Source organism: Sander vitreus, chromosome 13 (assembly GCF_031162955.1).
Source record: "Sander vitreus isolate 19-12246 chromosome 13, sanVit1, whole genome shotgun sequence".
NCBI lineage: Eukaryota > Metazoa > Chordata > Actinopteri > Perciformes > Percidae > Sander > Sander vitreus.
The window spans coordinates 16,166,673-16,193,117 of record NC_135867.1 but is presented as its reverse complement, the minus strand read 5'-3'; the positions used below and the strand labels follow the sequence as shown (position 1 = coordinate 16,193,117).

At 40.0% G+C, this 26,445-nt stretch overlaps 3 protein-coding genes across 3 annotated transcripts; all 3 read right to left on the bottom strand.

Annotated features, from left to right (window-relative positions):
• Positions 1 to 398: 398 nt before the first annotated feature.
• Positions 399 to 6,159, bottom strand: pigs (phosphatidylinositol glycan anchor biosynthesis, class S). Its single transcript, XM_078266356.1, has 12 exons — positions 6,052 to 6,159; positions 4,410 to 4,549; positions 4,178 to 4,289; positions 3,999 to 4,088; positions 3,798 to 3,889; positions 3,152 to 3,392; positions 2,887 to 3,029; positions 2,690 to 2,804; positions 2,440 to 2,585; positions 2,159 to 2,259; positions 1,869 to 2,079; positions 399 to 981 (listed from the first exon to the last, which is right to left on the bottom strand). The coding sequence occupies exons 1-12, from the start codon at positions 6,128 to 6,130 to the stop codon at positions 703 to 705; spliced, it is 1,749 nt and encodes a 582-aa protein (XP_078122482.1). The 5' UTR covers positions 6,131 to 6,159; the 3' UTR covers positions 399 to 702.
• Positions 6,160 to 7,736: 1,577 nt separating this feature from the next.
• On the bottom strand, positions 7,737 to 16,184 carry aldocb (aldolase C, fructose-bisphosphate, b). Its single transcript, XM_078265347.1, has 9 exons — positions 16,069 to 16,184; positions 11,577 to 11,693; positions 11,225 to 11,436; positions 10,571 to 10,625; positions 10,314 to 10,474; positions 10,035 to 10,118; positions 9,739 to 9,913; positions 8,928 to 9,127; positions 7,737 to 8,818 (listed from the first exon to the last, which is right to left on the bottom strand). Exons 2-9 carry the CDS (start codon positions 11,686 to 11,688, stop codon positions 8,726 to 8,728), a joined length of 1,092 nt encoding a protein of 363 aa, XP_078121473.1. The 5' UTR covers positions 11,689 to 11,693; positions 16,069 to 16,184; the 3' UTR covers positions 7,737 to 8,725.
• Positions 16,185 to 17,282: 1,098 nt separating this feature from the next.
• Positions 17,283 to 26,018, bottom strand: rskrb (ribosomal protein S6 kinase related b). Its single transcript, XM_078265346.1, has 13 exons — positions 25,720 to 26,018; positions 24,290 to 24,580; positions 24,090 to 24,173; positions 23,621 to 23,689; positions 22,728 to 22,797; positions 21,767 to 21,874; positions 21,448 to 21,488; positions 20,358 to 20,385; positions 19,991 to 20,080; positions 19,725 to 19,813; positions 19,336 to 19,446; positions 19,074 to 19,187; positions 17,283 to 18,793 (listed from the first exon to the last, which is right to left on the bottom strand). Exons 1-13 carry the CDS (start codon positions 25,747 to 25,749, stop codon positions 18,557 to 18,559), a joined length of 1,362 nt encoding a protein of 453 aa, XP_078121472.1. The 5' UTR covers positions 25,750 to 26,018; the 3' UTR covers positions 17,283 to 18,556.
• Positions 26,019 to 26,445: the final 427 nt, after the last annotated feature.

The following is a 26,445-nucleotide window of genomic DNA, read 5'->3' as shown; positions in this document are numbered from 1 at the left end:
TCCCTTTCTACATTAACACAACAAGTTGTGACTATATCCAAGTGACATTGAGGATAAAATAGGATCCGATTACTTAGGCCACATTCAGGATTAGTCAGTGACCCAGGTGTAGTATCAACACAAATGCATTGTTACCGCCTTAAAGGACAACACAGTCAGTGCTTTGGTTTGTCTAGCAAGACAAACAATCCCAAGACCACTGAATTACAAACAACTCTGCTGATGAAGACAGTGAGATGCAATTGAAAGCTCCTGAAAAAAACTTTTTAGGTAGACCTTGTGTTTATGTTTAATTTTAATGGACAAAATTGGTGTAAATTGCTTTAGGAGTGCTTGCCAAATGTAATAATGATATAAACTCAGGTATTCTTATTTTTTTGCTAACCAAAGAGCGAACACATGAGTTAAGTCTTTATTTGTTAATAACTTAGAATAGAAAGTGGAATTCAAATATAAAACTTATTCACATTTACAACAATTCAAGCTTTCCAGTATACAGTGTCATACAGCCCAGCAGCCATTCATTAAAATTGTAAGATAAACAATTCCTTACATGAAACAATGAAATCATATGTGACTATTTTGTAAATTCCACACTCCAATGCTGCAAATAAGTTTCTTCATGCATACCTTTTCACCTAAATGTCAAGGCCACTGACAAAACAGTTTGTTTTTTGTTTAGATCTTCTCTTCAAGTGTTTCTCAGTCCTTCTTGGCTTGCTTCTCTCTGCGTTTCTGTCTAGCCTCAGAAACAATCTTGAGCAGTGACAGCAGAATAGGTACACACATGGGCAGGAAGAGTGGTATGTAGATAGCAAACTTCTGGTCATCAGGAAAGTAGAGAAGGTGGAGAAGTGAAGGGTCAAAGAATGCCCTCTCTGATGCCATTATGGCCTCTTTACTGTACTGCAGAGCAAAGCCGAGGTTCCCAGCCTCCAATTCAGCCACAGCCAGCTGCAGAGACGTGACAGCACTGGACACCTTAGGGACAGCAACAACAATCACAGGTTAGATAAAACTGATGAAATTATAGGAAAGGGAATAGTAGAATTACGACTTATTTTAGAGTCTAAATACCCAATTAGGCACTGTAATTTGTTCATTCATTCAGCCTGACGTGTTCGTAGTAGCAGTTATTTCATTTAGAGGGGGAGTAAACTTTTTGGTTTTCTCTCATCAAACACTAGCAAGTTTCATATCCTTGACGTCCTTTGCAATTAATATGGAAGCTGCCGTAGTAGTTTTAGTAGCAGTTAAATTAATGTTTTTCACATTGACCAAAAAAACAGGTTTGGGGTTTTAGTTATAAAGTGCCTAAAATACTTTATTAACAATATGCAGAGTCCCAGTCTAGTGTTCCCTAGAGGCTGCAATGTTCATTTCAGCCAAGCCAAGATCAAAGTGTTGAATAGAACTAACAACATTATGGTGAATTGGCTGTTATAGGAGCGCAGTCAGTAATGGAGCTAAAAAGTAAAGTTTCATTCCAAAAAAATAAGAGTTATTTCTATAAATCAACTTACAGGTACAGCCACATCTATCTCATCCATGCTTATCACCTTTTTTGTTGATATTCTTTTTAGCTAGCTATGCAAGTCAACGACATGCCTTATTCTTACTTACCACCTACTAAGCTCTGACTGGTCAATAGTTTCTAGTAACTGGGGGGGGGGACAGTTGTCAATGAGCACAACACCAGACCTGTTTGAATTGCTTCACAAATCTGAGATGTGGACAGTACCAGGCCAGTCAAATACCATTTTAGTGTTCGAATGCCCTAGAACAGAGCCCCATATGGCCAGATATGTACACTCACACAAATAGGCAACATAGAAACCTACTGATTAATGCGAGTGTATGCATCTTACCTGTTCAGCAATGTTGTCATTGATAACAATGTTGCCTATCTGGTCCAGCAGCTGTGCCAGTGAGGTGATGGTGGTGGTTGCTGTTGCAACATTTTCCACACTCCGACTCCACATGAGACGGTCCAGCTCCCAATCAGCTAGTCCTGTACTGCCGCACGGCGCCATCAGGAAGCCAGGAGGAGCGGTAGACGACTGCACACCCAGCAAAAGTCTGACAGGACATGGTACAGGAAAGTTAGCTTGTGTCTACAGGAAAAGCAACCCCTGTTGTTTTGAAGATGTCCACTTACCGAAGCTGTGCAAGGAAGACTCCCATGACTTTGGCCATGTTGATGTTGATGTCAACAGGCAACACAGCCTCTGGTCTATAGAAACCATTAACATTATAGACCTATAAAAACATGGACAAGACATTTTTTTGTTGATCAGTACCCAAAACAAGAAATGAAGAGTGCAAAAATACTGCAAAGCTAACAAATTATGTATATTTAACATATTCACTCATACTAAGTTATAACTATTCATAGTATTAAGATTACGGTCACCCAGTGTTGCCCTTAGATTACCTTACCATAATTCCACCCCAACGTGGAGAGTGAAACGCATTAGAAGGCACTTCCTGTTTCTTATTGTCATGAATGTAAAGGGGGGAATGGTGGGCATCCGGGACGTACAGAAGAAAATTCAACACCGGGTTGGAAGATGCAGCATTTGAGCCTCAAAATCAAATGCAAAAAAAAACAGCTATAAATACACCAGAACAACCTACATCACATTTCTTTTTTTGGCAAAAACTTGAAAAACGCTGCTTTTTTTTTTACCCAGTCTAGCCTCCACAGGGTTAATGACATGCGCGAGGCTATCAGAGTTGAGTGTGTAGGCGCTGCTGCTGCTGTCAAAGCGTGGGTTGACACCGAGCATGGCGTAGTATAAGGTCTGTAAGGAGAATATATTTATTAACATGCAGTAGCTGAGCATCTTGTATTTGTGCACATTCACACACTTGCAGACAAAGTACCTGAGAGTCAAGGCTGAAGTTGGCCACAGGGGCTAGTTTTGTAAGCAAAGGTTGGATGTAAGTCTGTACGGCAACCTCTATGTCCCAGTGTAGCCGGTGTGACTTGGGGTCTGGGTTTAACAGACTGAATGTTATCTCATAACCTAAAGAGAAGTTTAGAATAAGCATAAAACAAAAGGAAAGTGTTACATAGTTGAAGAATTTATTGACTGGAAATAGAAACTAAGTTGGTCCGCTTTATGGCTGCGCTGAAACAAAGACCAACCTGGGCTGGATTTAAAGGCTCTCATACTGTCAGCGATGCTCTCTTTGTTGCCAGGGCTGAGACGAACTCTGTCACTGAGGGCGGCGGTGATGTCGGTGTGGCTAAAAGACATCACCTGCAGCACCTGCTTGATCCGAGGCTCCAGATGAGCCAGCAATTGCTCTAGTGTCATGCCCACTCTCATCTGGGCACCAATACGCAGCAGGGCTGTCCGTCGCTGACCGATATACACGTCCACGTCCTAAGAAGCGTCAAGGTACACATTAGTACAGTAATGGGTAATACCTTCTACTTGTGCAGAGTGACACAAAGGACACATGATTCTGTTTAAAAGCTGTGCAGAAGGTACTGTATTTAGACATATAAGAGAGACTCTAAGCAGTAATGACAGAATATATTGGATGGATTATAGTGAAAACGCTACTTGACTCCACAGAGATCCATTAGCTCATAAAAGCTAATTTCACTATTAATCAAAGCATTAAACTACACACAGTCTTTAATGAACTCTTTTAACATATAAACACATACACACTTATAAAAAACAAGATAATAATGACTGGAAAAGGGTTAACAGTAGCCAAACAATACTCTTTCAAACTAAATACAGGGGGGAAAAAAGAAAATCAAAAAGTTGAGTTTTAACCTCAGGCAGCAGTGAAGATGACTCTGGGATCACATACACAACTAAAGAGCCACACGGACTCTCAGTTAGTGTGTGCAGAGAAAGATCTGCCTCTAAAGGAGAAGAGTTAGAGAGACATTACAACCTGTGGTCCCACTGAGATAACACATGTTAGCATCTGAAGATCTTAAAGTTGGATTTGACAGGCAGACAGCATCTCACCTGCAGCAGTGGGCTGGTCCAGCGCATCCTCCTCCATGATTGTAGCTGTGCGGTACCTTATCTCATACCTGTACCTCAAAACTGTGTTCTCTGGAAACACGAATTTTAGACAAGAATTAATTTGCAGTCTTCATATTTTGTAACCATAGGATCACAGACAGCCTTAAATATTAAATCACCATCTACTGTGTGTTCCTCATCCTGTGTCTGTGTCAGTGGGACCTTCTTCTGCTGTTCTGGTGTCACCGTTCCACGTGCAAACACCACCTCCACATCAGCACTCAACTGTAGCTACAAAAGGAAAGACATAAGGAGAGGAACATTTTTAAAAGAAATGTGTATGAGACATGGAAGAAAAAATGGACCACAAGATGGAGGTCACGTATTTAATAGCATAAAGCACAAACATACCTGCATATTAGCCAACTCATTTATCTGACTGACAGGCAACCAGGCGCGGTACGTTTCAGTAGTTCGCCACCACAGAGGGACTCCCACCATGATGACCACTGCTGCTATGGACAGAGCAGCAAGTTGGCCACGTCTGCGCTCTGAGAGAAAAAACAAAGACAGTCAGACAGATAAGCCTCAAGGCATTACTGTATGTATGTATGTATGTACGTACGTACGTATATATATATATATATATATATATATATATATATATATATATATATATCTATCTATCTATATATGTTTTAAAAAGTTAAAACAATGCTTATGTCATGAAAACAATGTACTTTTGGTCTAAATGTACCATATGCACCCTACAGCCAGATAGAATCAACTGACTAGCCTTAATTAACATTTGACATGCCTCATTCCAACCCAAGCTTCTAAAGAATGATCAAGTCATGACTGTCAATTTGCATTCTAGAGGATACTCATGTCCCCACAGGAAAGGTAAAGTGCTGTTCCTGCCTTTTGGGGAGCTATCCCCTGTTGGGCTAGACTTGATTAGGACAAAGAATGAGTATTCCTGTAGTTTGGAAAACAATTGACACTGACTTGGTAAGATCCTGTGGCCGGGTGTGGCTTCAAGACACATGGATTGGGAACTAACACCTTTTCTTTTGAGAGACATTTGACCAATAAGAAGGGATTTCATTTGAGGTACCACCCTCAACTTCTAGGGAATACATTTGTGTGACTGAGGTGACTTCAGGACTGCAAACTGTGACCCAACAGGGGAAGCATGTTCTGTATGTCCGCTGCTTGCAGTATACTGTTTTGTCATGTCACAAGCCTGGTTCTTATGTGACTCCATCAGGGAGAAACATAGATCCATGTCCGCTGCTGGCAGGGTTTAGTGTTTTATTGTGTATTGTTGTTGACTTGTCATTTCATCATTCTGTTTTAGTAAATCTTTTTCTTAACTTTCAATTGGACCAAGCCTTTCTTCTTCCTCCTCAGAAATCAAACGAACGCGTCTTTTAGAATTTTCTAACACATATACACTGACCTTGATTTGTCAGTAGATACATATTGTTATCTTAAAGTACAATTAACGAGCATTTATATCCATGGCAGAGGACTGACCATTGATTCAATTACATATAACGTTATATGTTTCATAAGAGACTGAGCTAGCTAGATGTTACATGGCAGACCTAACGTTAATCAAGACTTCCTTAAACTAATTAGATGCAAAGATGTAGCTAGCTAGCTAACGTACAGAGAGACAACATTAACGTTAGCTAATTGGTCAACATAAAGTAAAAGGCTGACCCGGTTTAGTTTCAAAACTAGAATATATACAATATTGGGGAAATAAAGGCATTTTACTCTATTTAGGGGGGTTTAGGAACTCCAATGTTGTAGCCAGTTAATTGTGAAATAAAACACACAAAAACTGATAGAGGAGGGAAGGCATCATTGCAGCAACTGCTGGTGCGGCTAGTTGTTAGCTTCAGAGGGTCTGGAGAAAACAGCCTCGTGCTAGGGTCGCTACAAATGTTGTACGTGTGAAATGCGCTCTAACAAACTGCTGTTGCCTTTATGTAGTAAGGAAATAATTCATAAAGAATTCAGTTATGAAGCTAACGTTACTCACCCACTTCCGTGGTAGCCATTTCTGTCAATGAACTGAATGGGGTACGTTCGCTATGAGGACACACCCAGTCAAACGTCATATGACCGACGTTAAAAACAAAACGGGCGATTTTACTTGGCTGTAAAAACAACAAGTCCTGGTCCAGATACATAGCTAGAATTTTATTTAATGTAACCAAATATTTTACTATAAAACTCTATGTCTGTCTGTCCCAAACTCCGAGAATGCAGTACGTTTGTTTGAGACGCAGTAAGGAGCAGTAACCGTCGGCCCACCCGGTGAACATTTTAAACGCACAAAAACATTGTGAGAAATTGGCAACCAGTGTGGTGGTGGTGGTGCCTTGAATGTTGACAACATTTTTTTCAATTAGCTAAAAAGTCCAAATAAACACTTGTATTTCTGCGTGAATACAAGGCACCCGAAAAATAGAAACCTTATGTCACCTTACTTATGTTAATTATTTAGTGTTAAGAATATACATTTGAGGCGTACTGATTGGTCTGTATTATACTGAGCAGTGTTTTCATTATGTTGTCCACTCTGTGTACAAGGAGCAAAAATATTAGAAGCATTCAACATGTCAATGCAATCCAATACATCAGCAGCATAATATAATTACACATTTGGTGATTTTATTATTTATTACAGGTCTGTTTATTATTATTATTATTATTGTGTAGGCCTATGTTGAAAATGTATACATATACTGTAGAGATTGACAGATAAATAATAGAAAATATAGAACTAATGCTATGGGTCACAAACATACAAGGCTGTAATTTTCAGCGACATCCTGTGCACTGATGAAAGCAGGACGTGCACATTCACACTGGAAGCTGCCCAGTACAACCACACGTTGACACCTATTTTATACAGACTGTGGTTGACACTGAGCAGCTTTACCAGAGAAGTCGGGAGGTAGAGGCATTGCTCAAGGGCTCATGGCTGGCATTAAAGGGCAGGCACTGCTCTTTCACTTTGCCTATCCAAATTCATTAAGCTGATCTCAGGATCATACTTGTTACTTTCTGGCCTTATCTTTAAGCCAATATTGCAAGATTTAGAAGGATTAAGTCTCCTTTATGGGTTGAGAAAATGATCCTACTTCTTAAACTTAATGGACTATTTAAAACCCTCTTGGATCAGTTAGAAAATGATTGGACAGAAACAAGGCTGTTTTTCTGAGCTCATGAAAAGTTGACTTTTTAGAAATATGTGGTTCTCACAGGACAGAGATGTTACAAACATGATTATCTTAGAAAATAGGATGCATTGCTGTATATTAAACTACCCACCACTATATAAAAGGAGTTGAGCACAACCTTAAACACCTACAGCAGTAAAATGCAACAATACACATTAATGCAGCAGTAAAAGTAATACACTGACAGGGACTGTTTCTGCAGAATAAGTACTTCTACTTTTGATACTTTATGTAGTTTGCTGATAATAGTTACATATAACATTTACTTAGGTAATGTTTTGAATGCAGGACCTATGATTTTCACAATGTGGTATTGCTACTTTAACTTTAGTAAAGATTCTAAGCAATCTGAATACTACTTCCACCCATAGGTGTAATTTACAGGGTGATGGTGGGGGTCCTCCAATAATCTAAACTGGCCAGTGCAGATAGACACTATAAGAATAGCAGCAATAATGTCACACAATGAGATCACATGTAGTTTTTAATGTTTATTTTTAGTTTGTCTCCACTATTTGACACACCAAGTGCTTTAAGAACAATATTAACATCACAAACATCACAGTATCCCAACACAGCAGTGAGTGTTTCCCCGCTGCTAACCCCACATATTGGTCCACAATACAGTATGTCAATAGAAACCATCTCCTCTTCCTGTGGGGCGGGCTGGAGGAATCAGGAAGGAGGGGGATGACACACAAGCATCACATAATATCGACACCTTCACACAACTAAATACATTACTTTATGTAACTGCAACATAATGTTATACTAACAGACACACAATATGTTTCTCTGATTAGTGGCGATTAGAAGCGTGTGGTTAACAAAAAGGTTAGGATTGATCCTGGTGAGAGTCTACTGACCTCTGCTGGAGTTAAGGCTTTCTGAAAGTACAACAAGCACCCCGCACTTTTGGACAGTCGCAAGTCAACGTCCTTACATTTGTCTTGTCCTCTGTCCCTTAAAGGATGTACTGATGCCACTAATAATTGGTTGGTCCCACTGTCAGGGAAGATGTTAGTATAGCGCTTTGGGGATGAGCCAATACTGCATTTTGACATAAGCAAACAGACACAAACACACACCTCCCTGCTTGGGAGTGGCTCAAGATTGATCATGTGCGAGAGAAAGGGAGACAGCACCGGGTGTGGAGACGGCAGCAGTTGAGAAGAGGCATGAATTAAATACCGTCTTTCTATCTTGATCTATTGTTAACACAACTCTTGTTAACTCTTACGGTCCATCTCTGACACAACATAAATTGTCTCAAAGCGGTTTTGATTTGTTTGGTTAAATAAAACCCATTGTGTTTTTTTTAAATACATATATCTAATCATGTAATTTTAATAACTGACAACTCTAAGGTACAGTAGACAGCGCAGGCTGTGATTGATGGAGGAGTGAGGAGGAATAGCAGAGCAGATATAAGACTATAACTAGGCCACAGTTGAATGTGGTATATGTTTAGTAGGCGTGATTTGCTACGTAGAGGGATTGTCCTGCGGCGGCACCACTTCCAGCAGACTCGTACTTGCCGAGCGCAGCCAGACTGTTTGCCTAAAGAAGAGACAAAATAGAGACAATTTTACAATGATGCACAAAGTAACTTTGTTTCATTTTACTCTGCGAAGGATGGGTCTGATGTCTGTTCGTGGTTTCGTCTGACCTGAGCACGTTTCAAGAACTCCTCAGCGGCAGCCTTCTCGTTGCTCAGCTCTCCTCTCCATGCGCTCAGGGCAGAGGCCTGCAGGGCGCGGCCATAGGAGAAAGTCAGGGCCCAGGGCTTGGCGAGCGGACAGTTGTTAATGGCGTTGAGGTTCACGCTGGCTTCTTCTTCGGACTGGCCACCTGACAAGAATGTCACTCCTGAGAAGAAAAAACCGAAAAAAGCAAATACACAAGTTATTTATCATATCATCTTTAACATTTAACCCTCAAATCTCTATGAATGGTAATTATCTGGCTTTCTTAATATTTGAGGGTGGGACAAACAAAATTAATCTGGCAATATATAACAATACATACTCTTGCAATACATTACATTGTAATGCTTTATTTTAAGGGTCCATAAATCCCTAATAATGTCCAAATAATTTCTTATGTCATTTTTATTACTAAAATTAATTTTAAACTTGGTGCAACTGACTAAATACTAGCTAAAATTACAGTCTGAGTACTTTGTCTCTATTTCACCTAAAATCTGTATGAAATTATTTCCAGGAAACTATACCAAATATTTTAATAATAATGGACCTTCAAAATTAAGTATTTATAAAATACATTATTTATACTATAGCATCAAGTATATTTTTAGAATTATACATTAGTAATGTAGTTGTTTCCAGGTAATATTTTCCTTGTGTCAAAATATACTTACAGATTTGACTTAGTGCAAGACATGCATGCACACGTCACTTACATATTGTACAGATCCCAGCCAATTCACTTTTCTGTCTTACATCTATCTGCGTTCTGACCTGTGACAGCTGGAGGCACGGTGCGGCGCAGGGCGGTGACGGTAGCCATTGCGATTTCCTCGTTGCTGTACTTGGTGGGGCAGGAGTGTCCTGCTGTGACCATGTTGGGTTTCAGCAGTGTCCCTTCCAGGTACACGTGGTGGTCTGACAGAGCCTTGTACACTGCAGCTAGGACCTAGCAGCAGGAGAGAGACACATGTATGTCAAAATACAGTGAGAGCATTGTAGTGAAATAAAAACTTTAAAATAGGACGTATAAAGTGGTTTGTGTTATATATAGTCCTCAGTAAATTCACCTTCTCAGTGACGTACTGGCAACGCTTCAGGTCATGGTCTCCATCAGGAAGGATCTCAGGTTCCACAATGGGAACAATACCATTCTAGGAGACATTACAAAGTATAAGTTTAAGGCAAATTTACACATTCTAACAGATTCTCACACACTATGAGCTTGTTATGACACAGTAGTGTCCTCAACTCCCTACATTTAACACCAATCAATTTAAAAAAAAAAAACAGGAGGGAAAAATACCTTTTTTTAACCTAAATAACATTTTCAGTAATCTCACACCAACCTGCTGGCAGATGCTGGCATATCGTGCCAGAACATTAGCATTCTCAAAGATAGCCAGTTCAGACGGCGTAGTGTCGCTGATCTTCAGTACGCTGCGCCACTTGGCGAAGTCTGCACCGTCTTTCTTGTACTGCGCACAGCGCTCAGACAGCCCGTCCAGACCTACAACACAAACACGGAACCATCCATCAGAAACACAGCAGGGGTTTTGTAATGTTTGTAAAGGCTTTGAGAATGAGTTTTCCTAATGCCACCTACCCTGAGTGGTGGTCTCTCCATTTGTTCCTGCGAGGGGCACAACACCTTTGTCCACCTAGAAAGAAGAAAGCAGAAATTGTTTAAAATAATGTTGTACATGTGATATTACACTAAAATCACAATGTAAATTCATATTCTCAAGTGCATTAATTTTTGGTTATATAAAGTGCCATACTTGGTTTGCTTTATCATGTAGAGCATCAGATACAAAAATCGCGCGGAATTTCACTCTTTAATTGAACACAACTTTCCTGAATGTACATCTTATACTGCTTTGATTCAGTTTGTCCTTTTAACCTGATCTGCTGTTATTGGTGGGTGGGTCTGTGTGTGTCTAAATATGCTGACAACAAGTCTGTTTTATATACAGTTTGGGAGCCTTTCTAGTTTTACCAGCCAAACAAAGGACTATGTTTCTGCCTGCTGAACTGAAATATTTGGCTGCAGTATAATATAATGCATAATATCAACACCGTGGCTGTGGGAACACAGAGGCAAAGCAAACCACCACAAATTTAGGCTAAGCTTCCAAGCCTCAAGTTCTTATGTTTTAGGAGACTGAGATTAAACCCACTACTTTCCGGCTAAAGACGTCTAACTTTGGAGGGTTAAATATGACTTAAGTTATTTACTACAACACTGAGCTTTGTGTACCTTGATGCCAACAACAATGTCGCGGTCTTTGATGAGCTTGGCAAAGGAAGTTCCATCGTCTGTGTTTTGGTACAGGGTTTCATGGAAGAAGATGACCCCTCCGATACAGCTGTCCATGCGCTCGTCGGCTGTGAAGAGCAGCTGGCGATAGCGACGCCTGTTCTCCTCTGTGTTCTCAACCCCGATGGGATTCAAACGTTTCCCCATGCTGCCTGTAAACAACACACACACGACAAGTTTAGACAGACGTGATGAACAGTATTGATTTTGTGATTCTCCTATCTTTTTACACACACACACACACACACACACACACACACACACACACACCACACACCACACACAAACATACCAGTAGATTCATCAGCTGCAAGGATGCCTTTTCCTGGAGCTACTATCCTCTGAGCGATTTCCTGCAACTCTTTCTTCTGCTCAGCAGTCAGTGCGGGATACTGGTGAGTCATGGTGGCTGAAAGAGAGAGAAAGCCATGAAGAGGTCACATTGATTCACGGTGTGTCGACCTCGACGACCGCCCAGCACCGGCCTAATTCTTTTGTCCCTGTATTATCTTCAACATGGCTACCCTGCTGCTCTTCTCAGTCAGGGAAGGAGGATAGGTGAAGGTGACAAAACTCCTATAAGATGGTATCTGAAAGTCACACAATCCATGGATACAGTGTGTACGTGTAAGATGTGATGAAACAAACAAATATGAACAAAAGATGTGCTTCCTGAGAGAAAATACAAGCCAGATATAAATAGACAAATTAACATGGGGTTGAATATGACTGTGTTAACTAAAAGAAGAAAATAATCTTTGATATGTTGTCTGGCCATATTGGCGGCAGCAGCGCTGTCACGATGTGCACCCTTCAAACCAGGCTTTTTTTTGTTCCCTATTCCCTTCTTCACTCTGTTGTAAATAAGCAGTTACATAACCCCTCCCCACCCCACATGAAGCACAGAAGACAGAGAGGGAGCGATTATGTAACAGGGCTCCTATATATACACACTCTGCTGCCAGTCCTCATTATAGCTTCAGGACTGGATGCAGCATGGCTCGTTTCTCTCTCCTCAGCAACACTCAGCCATCTCCTGTTTTCCCTTAATGTAATTAGGTCTCTCTTTGTGCATTGCACGTATACATGCCTTTTATTTCTTTGCCTTGATTAATACATGACTTGTTTCCACGTTTTTAATCACCCTTTCTAGTTTCCTTCAAACCTTCTGCTCTGCTCACTGAGGCATGCTAATGGACGCATACAAGATGAACACACATAGGATTTGTAAATTCCCATTTTCCCACATCACAAAAACGCATCACTCCCACTAATGCAGGCTGTGCCAGGGAACAAGCTGTGACTTCTCTTTCTGGTCGATTGCACTGGCTGCCAAGCCACGCCCAGTGAATGAGGTCACTAGTTATAGCTTTGTTCGACATCTAAAGTACTCCGGCCTGTGCCATAATATTGGATCAGCTATAGAGGAATCGGTTTTATGGGTAGAAGCTACTCTTTTAGTGAAATTAAAAATAAATACTAGTAGGAGGGTTTCGTATAGCTCAACAATAAACAAACTACTGGATTCCCAACTGAGGCTGATTTGCTGTGGTAGGACACTGTCTAACATTCCCTATATCCTCTGTGTTAATCCTCAGCTTAAAGCTATGAGATAACAACCTTTAGAGCGCACACACACAGGCCTTTCACTGAATACAGTGTGCCGTTATCACAACACAACTGTCAAGCACGGCTCATTGCCAATAGTTAAATTATACATGCAGCTGAAATGAAAGAGGCCAGGCCAGCAGGGGACAATACATCCCTTGAGGGGTACAGTTAGACCAGGAGTATAAAGTGCATGCAGATCTTTCCAGTGAATAAAAAAGGGTATTTACACTTGATAAAGGCCAACCCAAGGGCAAAGGCATGACGTGTAGGACTTCAGTATGTTTATGTGTGCACAGCCCTGCTCCACTGTTAGCCAGACAAACCTGTGCTCAGCAAATACCTGCTATCTTTTGTGAAGCACCTGCGTGCTTCAACAATAGCGTGGTTGGGTTTCTGCTGAGGAAACATTGGTGATGTGAAATCTACATTTTATGCAATGTTTGGTCAAACACAATGTATGAATGCAAGTTTCCGCTTGCCCGCTTGCTCAAGGGCACTTCAGCAGAGCAAACACAGAAATGCTTGTTTGAAGAATCATCTTCTTTATCAGCAAAATGCTCCCTGCTGCAAAAGTGTAACTCAGATTATGATTAGTAGCAAACTTCTGATTCCATTATCACACACTACCACTGGTAATAAGGTTTATCTACCAGACAGTGCCCCACGGTGTGCAGGGGTTATCTTCTCATCATGGACATTACTGCATGATTTAAAATGACAGGCAGTATATTTTGGAGTGGTCGCTAAAAAAAGCTATTTTGGAATATTTTCCATTAAATAAGGTAATCTAAATAGGATGAAATTTGAGAAATTAGATGAGATGGAGAGACAGCTGAGATTAATATTACTTAGCTGACTTAACGGTCTCTCCATCGTGTCCCTCTGTGATCTCGTTCCATCCTGTTGCACAGTGGTCAGCCTCAACCACATCAACACCATTTCTGCACTGCGACATCAAGGCAACAGCCAACTCCCTACTGTAGCGTAATCCATAACCGCTCAAAACTGTGATCCCTGCATGTTAAATAATACTACTACTCAATAAACGTCAAATGCAGTGCACAGCCATCATACTGCAAACCAGACAGTCATGCAGTACATGCTACAACAGTCAATCAATCATGTTCTGTTAAACTGATGCTGCATAGGCTCACTTACCAACCCAGGATGCAGTTAGAGACCACAAATACATACATATCAAACTCAATCCAAAATCCCAAGAAGATCTAAAGAAATCATGATGCAACAGGTCTTTTTTTTAACTATTGCTGCAAGTATTAAACTACAATATATTTGAAGCTTGTATGCTATATTGTCATATTATGTATAAGGCTGTAGGCAGGGACTGGCACTGTGGCAACATTTATGGATAGTTAATATTATACTGATAGGCAATGTGGGTGAGGAGAGGATAAGAGCATTTGAAGAGAAAATAGGATGTATTTCTTGTTGCTAGGTGTTGTTGCCTTGCCTGTATCATTATCACCATCTGGCGGTTTACCATAATTGTTTTTCTTCTCTACATTGCAAGCTGCATGAGCTTTAAGGAGGTGAAATGGCTCCTACAGTGCAGCACTAGTCAAAAAGTAAGAAGCCTGCTTGGAGTGTTGCACTTTGTTGCCAGACGGGCTGTTGGCCTCGGCACTGATGCACGTTCCTGCGTTTGTTTCTATCCTCAGGCCTTGATCCAGCAGAGCTAGCAGGAGCACTGTTTCCCATGCAGCTCAACACAAGAATGTACTGTATGGCAGACGTCAAGGCTGCGTGCATTGCAGTTCAGAAAAAGGTTGAAACTCATGAAAATGTGAAGATCAGACTAGATTTTTTTAATTTATTTTTTTACATTACCTTCTTAAAACACTGGTAAATGGAACTTTGTTTAATCTTCAATTTGCATGACAAGTTGAACAGAGAAGGAGAACAGATGATTAAGGTTAAAGGAATGATTTAATAATCCAAATACAATGATGTAAAACTACTAATTAACATTCAACTAAATCATAACATATGTCATGTACACTACGTTCTAGTGTTATGTTTATGAAATGTACATACATTCTGATTGTACAAATAGCCTACATTTCTGTATGAACACCATGTTATTTCTATACTCTAGAGCTAAAACGATTAGTCAATTAATCAATTAGTAGATCAACAGAAAATTAATGAGAAACTAATAACTATTATGTTAAATTGATAAATCATTTAAATCCACTGCTTCCAGTCTGTCAAATGTGACTAGTATATGGGTTTCTTAGCCATGTTTGATGGTAAACCTGTATTGGCATTTTTCAAGAAAATAGTCAGAAGATTCATTGATATTTATCTTTAGTTGCAGCTCTAATATCTTTTTTAGGACTGCAACTAACTGCTATCTTCATTATTGATTATTATGCAGATTTTCCTATAAATAATAAATATATATGTCTTTAAATCGCTTGGTCTATAAAATGTAAACAACCGTCCAAAACCCAAATATATTCAGTTTACAATCATGCAAGACTAAGAAACAACACATATTCACGTTTGAATGAAAAGTGAACATTACTGAATCACAATATGTGATCAAGTGTAAGCTTATACAATAAAGTATGATTGTACGATCGCATTAATATTTGAAGCTAGATTAGCTTTTTCCATTTTATTTTTTGTATAGGCCTATAGCCTATATATTTAGTACGGCCTACTCCTCGTCAGCCCGCCCCGTCTCCCATCACATCAGAGGTCTACGTGCTCAGGGGCAGCTACACACTGACAGGCACTGACACAGCTACCTGCCATTCAGGATAATGACCAAAATGTACGCACATTAAACGTATCAAATAAAAGGATGTGTTGATTTAACAGATGGCAAACGCAAGAGGCTCTTCTCTGTCCAGTTTCATCCTTGAAGGTCATAATTGTTCGCCCCTCATGTTGCGTATTTCGACCGTGGGCTGAAATAGCAACTTTAAATACAAATTCCTAAAAGGAGGGGGAGAACTTTGACGGCGTACGAGCCACAGGTAACGTCATTAATCGTTGAATGGCGAACTAGCTAGGAAGATGAAGTTAGATTTAGGTTGTAGAGCAGCATCACATCCACTTCCTCATTATTATAATTTATTTATTATCAATGACACATGCAAATCTTCTGAAGCTGTCTTATTGATCAAATCAGAGTTCATTCTTACCGGCTGTTGGGTGTCTGGACGCAGAGAGAGAAGGTGAGACGAATGAAGAGGATGCGATGTGGTCTTCTCTTTCACTGGTGCAGCGCAACGTGACCCTTTACAAAAGCCTCGAGCAGGGGGTGGGGCTGTCATTACGGCGTCATTTGATGCAACGACGCTGAATATCTTACGCGCATGCGCCGGATAGCATCATAGCTCAGTGAGATTGCAGCATGATTCTGCATCTTTGTAGAAAATAAGAAAAGATGTGAAAAGTTTTTAATCTAGAGCTTTTTTTTTCAGTTTGAAGCTAGTGGTGAAAAAAACAAACAGCTAATTGATTATCATACATTGCCATGCCTCAAATTAAACAGCCTCAAAATAATTTGCTATTGACATGATTTTTATAGGTACAACAGGTTTGCCATATTTTTTTTCTGAAATATATATGAGGTCCAAATCAGAGAATCCATAAAACAAAATACCCAGATACTTATAGATGCATAGATGTGTAGCCTATCTCTTCCAATTCTCTGACCTTCAGAAACTGAATCTGTTTTTTATAGCTCCAGAGCAGAAATTCAAATGAACTAGGACCCTGTAGGCTACTCTTGCTAGAGGGAATGGAGTTCCGTACTGGTCAACCACATATTTTGGTACTGGCGGTGTATTCATCCTTTTACTGCCTTTATGGAGTAAGTGGGCCATCTAACGTAAAGGATACTGGGTTTTAATATCACTGTTTCGCTCTCTGTACTCTTGAGATATACCTAAAGGTTTGTGCAGTGATGTCTACCTTCTGATAATCTTAATGACTGCAAGTTTATTTATTTCCTTTGTTTTCAATACAAATGTGCAGTGGCACCATATCAAATAAAACTGTATTAAAGAAAATCTGTGTGTTGATTTTATATACTGTGCTGTAAAACAAGGCATCATATTTTATATGCTGATTCTAAAATATTAATCTGTGAAGAGACTAGAAACTAAAGATGTCAAATACATGTAGTGGAGAAAAAAAGTACAATACTTCCCTCTGAAATGTAGTAAAATAGAAGTAAACATTATCAATTGTACTTACACACTTAGGTAAATGTCCACTGCTGGATACTGTACAAAATGTCATAGGCATGTTATCTTTCTGCAGAAACAATGTGGTGTAACTGATAGAAAAAGTGAAGCAAGGTCTCTCTTTCTTCAAGCCATCTCACACAAAGAACATCCAAATCAGCAGGTCCCTGTACTGTAAGAGTTTAATATTCCATCTGTGCTACATGGTAATTACAAAAATACATTGTAACATAACATATAACACCAAATAGCATCCAAAATAGTCATATACAATTTATAAAGAGAAATTTATAAATTTTTGGTGACAAAAAAGAAAGCTCAGGATCACACATGTGAGGCATTCTGGGTACACATCACGACATACTTTACAAAATCATAATATAATCTGATGATCAGGTAAGTGCATGAAGGTGTGATTACTGGCTAGGGTTACGGCAGCCTTTGACAATAGAAAAATCCCTGTGACTATCAAAATGTTAACTAGAGGTAAACAATACTGTTGTTCATTCAACCGTTACAGTCCCAGCTCAGATCTGTACAGCTGGTTGCCATCTTGGAGTCAAAATCAAGGCTGACTTGGGAAAAACCAGCAAGTGCTCCCCTGAGTGGCAGGTTATAAATGATTCAAACTAAAGCAGACGTTGAAGGCATACACATCTTTGTCTGATGTTATGCTTGCATGACTTTAAATAGTACAGGAGGAGAGACACTTCTGCTGCTATAGAATTTAGGCAGTAAAGGACAAGTTAGGGAAAGGTTATATCACAGCATTAATGAAGGTACAGAATAGGTTTTATCACAGCATGATCACTCAAAAAATGAGGCAAGGAGTTTCTTTCATCCCCTTCCACCAAAACAGTTTCATAATCATGCAACATGAAAATAAAGGCAGAAGTTCAGAAATACACTCATTTTGTTGAGGAGTTTTGGATGGAGTTCTACTAAACTACATATAACTTGCTGTAAAAAAAAAAATAATAATATTGGTGCATTGTCATCTTTGCCATGTGGGGTGTGTTTGACAGGAATGTATTAACAGGGCAGCCATGACCAGTCACTTGTTACTGAAAGCAGATGAACAATAGCACAATCTTTCTTGCACAACTTTTGAGCAACTATAGTGAAAAAGGTGCTCAATGTAGAAAGGCAAACAAGTAAAAAAAGAAAAAAATAGTGTTCAGTAAATCCCCAAAAACCCAACATAAAACTTGCCAATACAAGTGGGGAAGTGGTTTTCTAAAATGTTACTCAAATGAAGCATTCCTTTCTAAACTATAGGTCAAATTAAATCATAATCAGCTATTTTGGCTTTTACTAAATAAGACATTTTAGAAGGCGCAGCACACCTGTGTGTAAGAGTGAATGAGTGTGCAGACATACATACATGTAGGCCTTTACTTTTAGTGTGTTAGTAACCTTACTGTAAACTCAAAGTCCATCACACAAACACTTCTCCGTGTGGGCTTTTTTCCTGAGCAGGCTGCAGTGGGAACAATGGGCCGGGGAACGGTGCAGCTGTGTGGGTTTGTGTGTTGGCATCCAGCTGCGTGTCCGGTGTGGTGGGAGGGCTGAGGAACGAGTCGTAGTCAAAGCCTTTAAGAGGTTGCAGAGACAAAGTGAGGCCTCGTCGAGCTTTGGCAGCTCGGTCTGGTCTCTCTCTCAGCTCCAGAATCACCTGGACAGTGACAAGAAAACAATCACTTTGCTTTTCCTGCATTATTGAACATTTCTTCAACAATCGGACTCATGTTTCCAGGGTTTTTCCTGGCTCAGAATGGGCCATTTAGAGAGGATTTGAATTGCTATTTTTATTCTCAATTCTTACCATTTTGGTGCTGGTGATTTCCCTTTGGGGCTGTCTAAAACCTCTTTGGAGGGCACCAACAATTTCTCTATGCAGGAAAAAACCCGGTTTCAACAACCAAACTGGCTACATCCAGACATTCATCAGTTACCTCCACAGGCTGGCGCTGCAGCAGGGTGAGGTCAAAAGTTGTTCCACGGAAGAAGGTTTGGCGTTTGAAGCGATCGAGGGTCCTCAGGCGCCGGGAGGGAGTCTTGCACAAAAGCTGGACAGAGAAACGAATGTAGGTCATAATATGCTATCAAACTGGCCAAACTGTGCAGTCAGTAGATACTGGTGCATGTAGTCAAATAGCCTGAAGTGTAAATCTAAATGTCTTGAAGCAATATGATTACACATCTTTGTGTAATTACCTCTGTTATTAGCAAGGCCAGTGGGGAGCTGAGGCTCAGGGGCGTTTCATAGGGAAAACTTCTCACTTTCCTCAGCATACTGCAGTGGTCTGGCTCTGGAGGCATGGGGAACTGAGGAGAGTTTGAGGTACACGAGGAGAAATAATTCAGTGTGTTTACATTTTCAGAATTCCAGATTTTACATGGCAAAACTAGGGCTGCTAATGACTAATACTTTGAGTCCTTTAAATTTAGATCATCAAATGTAAAATAACCTCATGAAAAAAGCATCAAATGTATTCTTAACAATCTTCTTTTATAGCAAAATCTCAGCTACGTCAGTGAATGATTGAGAGTAATATCTCCTCATCATGCTGGACATGCCGAGCCTACCGGCAACAAGATCTCACCTTCCCAGTAACCAATGCGAAAAGCAGAATTCCCAGCGACCACCAATCAGCTGCATGGTTGTAGGGTCCGCCACTCAGCACCTCTGGGGCTGCATAGCAGACAGAGCACGCTCACAGCATTGGATGTACTATATCTTTGTTCATTTACATGCATATAATCACTGCACATTATAATAGATTAAAATAATGCACAAAATATTAGTCTGTTAGTATGTCCTCAGCATCTGCAGATGACTGCTCTGCAGATGTGGTGGGATATTTCTCACCCATATATTGGATGGTTCCACAAATGGTAAAAGCTCTTCCTCCTCTCTCCAGGCGACGGGACAAACCAAAGTCAGCTAAGCGAAGGTGTCCTAGAACAGACCATTTTCTTTACATCATTATGTGCACATGGCATGAGATGAATCTTACTGATGCAGTTACAACTGGTGTAAAACAGCTAAATACTCCAATCCTAATCTGATCTCATTAGCAAATGTAATTGGATACAAAGGCTGTTCCCTGTCAGTGTAAACATATATACTGTTTGCATTAATGTGCATTGAATGACAGATGTGCACAGTAAGGATGTTTTCTGGAAGGTTCTCCTACACACCAGAGCTATGCTGCTCTCTGCTGGTTTTTACTCACCGTTGTCTGTCAGCAGGATATTCTCCATCTACGAAAAAAAACAGTACCAAAAAAACTGAATTAGACACCCATCCATATTCACCAATGTACTAAGTCAGCTATATTGAGACAGATACTATTGTAGCAGATAATATAACCAAAACTGCAAAAAACTGCTCAGGAAAAACAGATTATATACTATATTTTAACTACACTGATACATTTCAAAGATTATTTTTTTGTGCATTTTTAGGCCTTTACTTTCACAGGACAAATGAAGACATGAAAGGGGAGAGAGAGGGGGAATGACATGCAGCAACGGGCCGCAGGTCGGAGTCGAACCCGCGGCCGCTGCGTGAGCTAACCCAGCCACAACATTGATACATTTCAATAGAATTCTACTTCAATAAAATATAAATGAATAAAAGGAAAAGTTTAAATCTAATAAGTTAATCACAAGAATGCATCAATGGACTGATTAACAAACAGTAATTAACAATGTGTGTTGACAGATAAGGAAACATTTTATGCAAAAGAGTAGATCTACTCTGAACTGGTAGAAAACATCTTTAAAGTATAAAACATTCGGTCAGTAAAGGTTTTTACTGGGAACCACACCATTTTATGTTTTGTACGTGTTTAGTAATAAAACAAAAGTAGATTTTTTTAAACAGTGATGATGCACAAAGACTGCTGAGTAGGTTGTTTATAAAAGAAACGTGGATGTAGGGCAGTTACTTGGAGAAAGCCTGAGAGACAAGGAAAAAAGGCCTGTAGCATTTCTTTTCTTTCTCCTGCTATGTGGTGCACAGTTTATTGAACTTTAGCAAGTTGCTGTTATGTAGATGTGTATACATTCTGTTATGATTGATGTTTTCCATTTGGTTTTGTATCCATGTTACTGGATGATGTCTTGTAATCTCATTTTGGATGGCCAAATGTTTAACACGACGGAAATAAAAAACTATTTTTTATTACTTGTTAAGAAAGGACTCATGTTACCCACTATCTTTATTAAAAAGGAAAACTTTTGTTTGCATTTTGTACCATTAATCAGAATAAATGGTCTGTCATTTTGATCTAAAACTTGTGAATTACCTCCCTCTCTTACCTTCACATCTCTGTGGATAATCCCAAAGTCGTGCAGAAAGCCTGCGAAAAAACCAACAAAGAAGAACAAACCTATAAAACTCAATTAAACTAAAATATTTAAAATCCTACCGGCATATTTAAAGCCCAATGGCACTGCTTTGTTGCTGTGGGAGATCCTTTGAGAGCTCATCTAAATTTAATTAGTCCTCTTTTTTTATAATTACTTACAATTAAACACTGTTAGCTAGGGAAACTTTCCTGTAGTCACCTCTGATTTACTTAGGATATTTGAGGAGAAATAGGAGGTGTTTAATATGTCAGTATTGTAGCATACTCACCGAGCGCACATCCCAACTCTGCTGCAAACACTCGCACTGTGTCCTCCGAGAACTGACCAATCATCTGCCAGTACGTGTACAGGTCTCCTGTGCTGCAGTAGTCACACACTGTGGGGTTACAGACAGCATTAAAACATGCCTCTGTCATGAAATGTGAGGTGTGAGGGGTAGCGAAAGTCAGCGGGATGTGGAGCACACACTAGTAAAAGAAATTAGGAAACGGGAATGTATTATGGAAGTGTGTGTAAAACTATTTCTACTTCCTCTACAAACCAAACAAAAGTGATGTACTGTAGTCTGTTTTAAAAAATAAAGGTAAAAAAAGGGTTGGGGTGAAAAGTAAATAGGTGTGTGTCTGGAATAATGGATCCCTCTTCTTGGAGACAGTAATTTAGTATCAAGGAGCCACCCCTCTGTTATACAGGGTGGCTTTATATGGTCTTGATTTGCTCCAAATATGTCCCATGTCTACATTTATGGCTCAATGATTCAGTGGTGATTCACTGTGTAAGCAAGCCGAGCCATCGTCTATTTTGAATGTGAAAAGTGTGTCTTGCTGCAGCAGCGTTTAACATCTGGTCCCCGGGCTAACAATGTTGCTCTCTTTTCACAGGGTGTGAGGTAGCTAAAAAACTGGGTCACACTTTCTCAGTCAGTGGCTGAATTGTAAAAAAAGGGTAAAAGCTCTGGAGGATAGGAAAAGGGGGCAAAGCAGATATAGGACGCACAGGCAGTGGTAGACTGGGGTTGTAGGGGTTACAGTAGCTAGACAAAACAACAAGAAAAAAATACTTAATTGGAATCTCAATCTTCTGGGAATCATGTTCTAGGTGTTAGGTCAGGGATTGTGGGTAGATTCTGGACAAGACTATCAGTGTTGAGGTGAGAAAAGGCGGAGTGAGGGTTTTTTTGGGTAGTGGATCTGGGTTGGATTTGGGTCACTGGTCTCTGGCTAACTCACTAATGTAGAGGTGGCGCTGAGTCTGCCAGCAGTCCTGGAGGTCATGGACAAATGGGTGGCGAACCTGACGCTGCGGGCAAATGTCCAAGATCAACCTGAAAAATCTCAATTTTGGCCACCGATCAAAGAGAGGTCTATACTTTTCTCTTCATTGGGTCTAACTAGTTGTCTGAAATATGACTTCACTTACAACTTCAGGTCTTGTTGGTCAAATTCAAATACTCAAAATTGCCATGTTTGGAATTAGACATTAAACTGGTTAATCACAGATGCATCATTTTTGACAGAGGAGCGAATAAAAATAGTGTATCACCTCCTCAGACCAATTACAATGTGTCCCACAACATATCAGTTGGGTCACAGCATAAGCTTTAGTCTTACCTCCATTTAATTTATACTGTATTATGAATACCATCTGCATTGATACAATTACTAAATTAGCAATGTATAATAACCCATCATCTCCATAAAGATATACTTTTATGTTATTGCAATAAGAAAGGCAACCTTGATGTACTTCACTTCTAATACTAGAAAATACTGATTTATATGCATTTACATTGCCTATGTGTGATAGGTTGAATATAAAATGTAAGTGTTTTTCCTTTTGACAGCTTGGAGAGCCTATCTTTGTTTTTACTTAGGATATAAGTCAATACATCATAAGGGCATATCCACCGCGAGCTTTTCCTAAGTATGCAAAATATTGATTATTGTATGAAAAGTGGCTAAGGTATACTGATGACTGATGACTTTGGGTGCTGCATTTACTATTACCAAAACCAAGTCCTTTCAAAGGCACATATTAATGTCTAAAAACTTTCAAGATGTTATTTTTTTCTAAAAATCTACAAACTCACAATGATTTTCAAGGCCCTGTTCTTTATACCCACCTGGACAATAACTTCTTCTTTTGACTGCTCCAACACCCCGAGTCTTAGAATCTCTGATTTAGGTATAACCTGTTGGGTGATAAAAATACTGAGATGAAACAAAACTACACAGGACTGGAAAGTATTTTTACATGCATTTAAAAGCTTCAATGAATAAAGTTAAAATGACATGCCCTGATTTGATTGTAATTTTTATGATTAAAAATAAGCTTTTAGTCAATTTCAAGGACATCATGGTCTGAAACATTCTGTATTTCTTTTACTTTCATTTTTACAGTCCTGCAAATAGTCACTTTGCATACTAAGTAAAAGCAGTATTAAGTCAAAACCAACCTCATACTGTCTTTCAACTTTAGCCTATTTGCACATACCATATTATTTTCATGAATTAATAAACTGGCCGTTCATTTGTGGCTTTGATCAATCAAATAAACACATTAGAAATGTGAGATTCAGGCACAAGACTCACTTTGACAGCATATGTTTTCTGTTCGGTCTTGTCTTTCACTTTCAGAATGGGTCCAAACGACCCTTTGGCGATGTAACTCAACACCTGGTGGAGTGAACAGTGACAGAGGCAGAGAGAGGTACAGGCGCAAAGACAGAGACATTATCCAATCATATCCAGCCTTAAACATTATTGGTGTCTATGTTGAAATTGAGGTCTACCTGAAAGTGTTTGTGCCCAGGCACAGTTCTGTGGGGGAATTCGGGCAGGAACATGGTAATGAACCCCGGCAGGCTCCACTCTGCTCTCAGCTTGCCTGGGCCGACTCCCGCCAACCTCAGGACATGCTCTGGGATGTCGGGGGCTTTGCCTTGGAGCATTCGACGCTGGCCCAGATGCAGGGCAGATGGTGCCAGGCGACAGAGGCCTGGTGGGATAGACAGACCCATGCTGGAGAGGAAGCCACGCCATCCAGATGAGAAGTCTTCATCCTCCTGCCCTTCAGCGGGCCTCTGTAGGGGATACATGGGGAGTGGGATGCAACAAGAAGCATTATGGTACAGGTTAGTAGATGGTGTTGCAGATGTAACACAACATTATTGATGAAGTGTGAACATGTTTAGCCAAATCCACAGTGTTTGGGGCTGTTTTACGCAATCAACACTTATCAAGGCAACCGTGAAAGCAACTTTCTTCTTTTACTTGACCCTTTTAGAGTTCATATCACAGCCCAGAAACTCAAAAGCCAACATTGCTGTATAAGATATGCATGACAAAGGCCTTTTAAAAAATATATTCTGAATATATCAGTCACTGATTTCCTTCACTTCTCAGAATTGCCTGTGGCTGCAAGAGCTACTATAGAGGCAACTGTGGGAGGAGAATTGCAATCTCTAACTCCTACAAAACATTTACTACTGTATTGATTGCATTTGCTAAATTATCAGTTTAACCTCACTTTGTGACCTTGTGCAAACCCCCTGAAAAGCATCAATGGAGTGCAGTGGCCAACAGATTCGTTTCACTTAAACATTCCTGCTCTTATCTATGATTTAACATGAGAGAATAAAAACACTTGGTCTAGATCCAATCTGCAGTCCCCTGGTCACCTCCCCCCCCTTGGCTGCACAACAGATCTGCTGCTCTATGGTGCAAGATGTGTGTAATCAACCATGCAGGATGCTATTATCAACATGAGCTAAATGAAGGGACACATAGTCACTCAGCAGAGATAAATGCCCTCAATGCGACATCCGCCTGACATCTGACAAGAGACGGGGCAACGTTAAGGTTTCATTTAGACATTGTGCGTTATAAAACTAAGGCGTTTAATTGCCAATATGTCAGATGCCAATACCGGAAGCTGGAAGATTTCACATTCAAAGTAAAATCGTAAATATTACAGGTACTTTTGAAGACAGCAGAACATATTTTAACAGGGATAATTTATAATACAAACTACGAATTTATCAAATAACTACGCAAATTGGTTACACTTTATTTCAATGTAGCTAGTGCTAACACATAACCATACAGGTTTGGCAGTCACACTGTGTTTGGCAGCAACGCCTGGTGATTTCGGGAATCAAATCATCGCCATGGAAACAGGGACCCCCCCTACGTGCGTCACAACCTATTTCAATCGACTCACCTTCCTGTTTTTACTGCCGTCGGCCCCCATCAGTGTGAGAGGACATCAGCACTGTAAACTCACGTAACCCGTATGCTCCTCATCCAGGCACCTCACATTCAACTGCGCGACTTCACGGTAGCCTATCAACAGTTTTGTGCACAACACACAGGTTAAATTTCTGGTTGACGACGCTAACAATACACTCTTTAGCAACAATCTGCATTTAAGCAAGCTATCCGGTGGAAAAGGTGATAGATATGGCGACATAAAACAAGTTAATCCCGAGTATGGGTAACGTCAGCGCAAATCCGCCCACATCTTCGCCATCCAATGATGAGACTGCAACCTGGTGGAGTTCAGCCCCCCCTGCTGCTCTCTGTGATCACAGCCGCAGACATCAACTCTACATTCAAGTGACCATTTCTGTTGTCGTTTGCGTCATTGACAAGGCGAGACAAACGAATGCATGCATCAATAGAACTATGAATGCATTTTGTAGTGATAGGTCTTTAATCGACATCGCCATTCAATTATTCAGTTCACTTGTTCGAAAAATAAACCAGCGCATAACCATAATATCTGCTGCCTCAACTTTTTTTTTTATTGGCAAAAAAGCACCAACATACAAAACTCTCGTTGGGGAAAAGGATATACATGCGTATATACAATACAGATGTTGTCAATGTACAAGAAGGAATTACCTGATAAAAAGAAACAACAAAGAATAAAACAAAAATGGGGAGC

Excerpts from the sequence above, each read along its gene's own strand:
- pigs (XM_078266356.1), bottom strand. The coding sequence starts at position 6,130 with ATGACGTTTGACTGGGTGTGTCCTCATAGCGAACGTACCCCATTCAGT. Across the intron at positions 2,260-2,439 it reads CACGTTGGGGTGGAATTATG|GTCTATAATGTTAATGGTTT; the intron begins GTAAGGTAATCT and ends ATGTTTTTATAG. Across the intron at positions 2,080-2,158 it reads GTCTTCCTTGCACAGCTTCG|ACTTTTGCTGGGTGTGCAGT; the intron begins GTAAGTGGACAT and ends ATGTCCTGTCAG.
- rskrb (XM_078265346.1), bottom strand. The coding sequence starts at position 25,749 with ATGGGGGCCGACGGCAGTAAAAACAGGAAG. Across the intron at positions 24,174-24,289 it reads CTGGGCACAAACACTTTCAG|GTGTTGAGTTACATCGCCAA; the intron begins GTAGACCTCAAT and ends TCACTCCACCAG. Across the intron at positions 21,875-22,727 it reads TCAGCGCCACCTCTACATTA|TGTGTGACTACTGCAGCACA; the intron begins GTGAGTTAGCCA and ends GTAACCCCACAG.
- aldocb (XM_078265347.1), bottom strand. The coding sequence starts at position 11,688 with ATGACTCACCAGTATCCCGCACTGACTGCTGAGCAGAAGAAAGAGTTG. Across the intron at positions 10,626-11,224 it reads ACATTGTTGTTGGCATCAAG|GTGGACAAAGGTGTTGTGCC; the intron begins GTACACAAAGCT and ends TCTTCTTTCTAG. Across the intron at positions 9,128-9,738 it reads CGTGCCTCCAGCTGTCACAG|GAGTGACATTCTTGTCAGGT; the intron begins GTCAGAACGCAG and ends TTTTCTTCTCAG.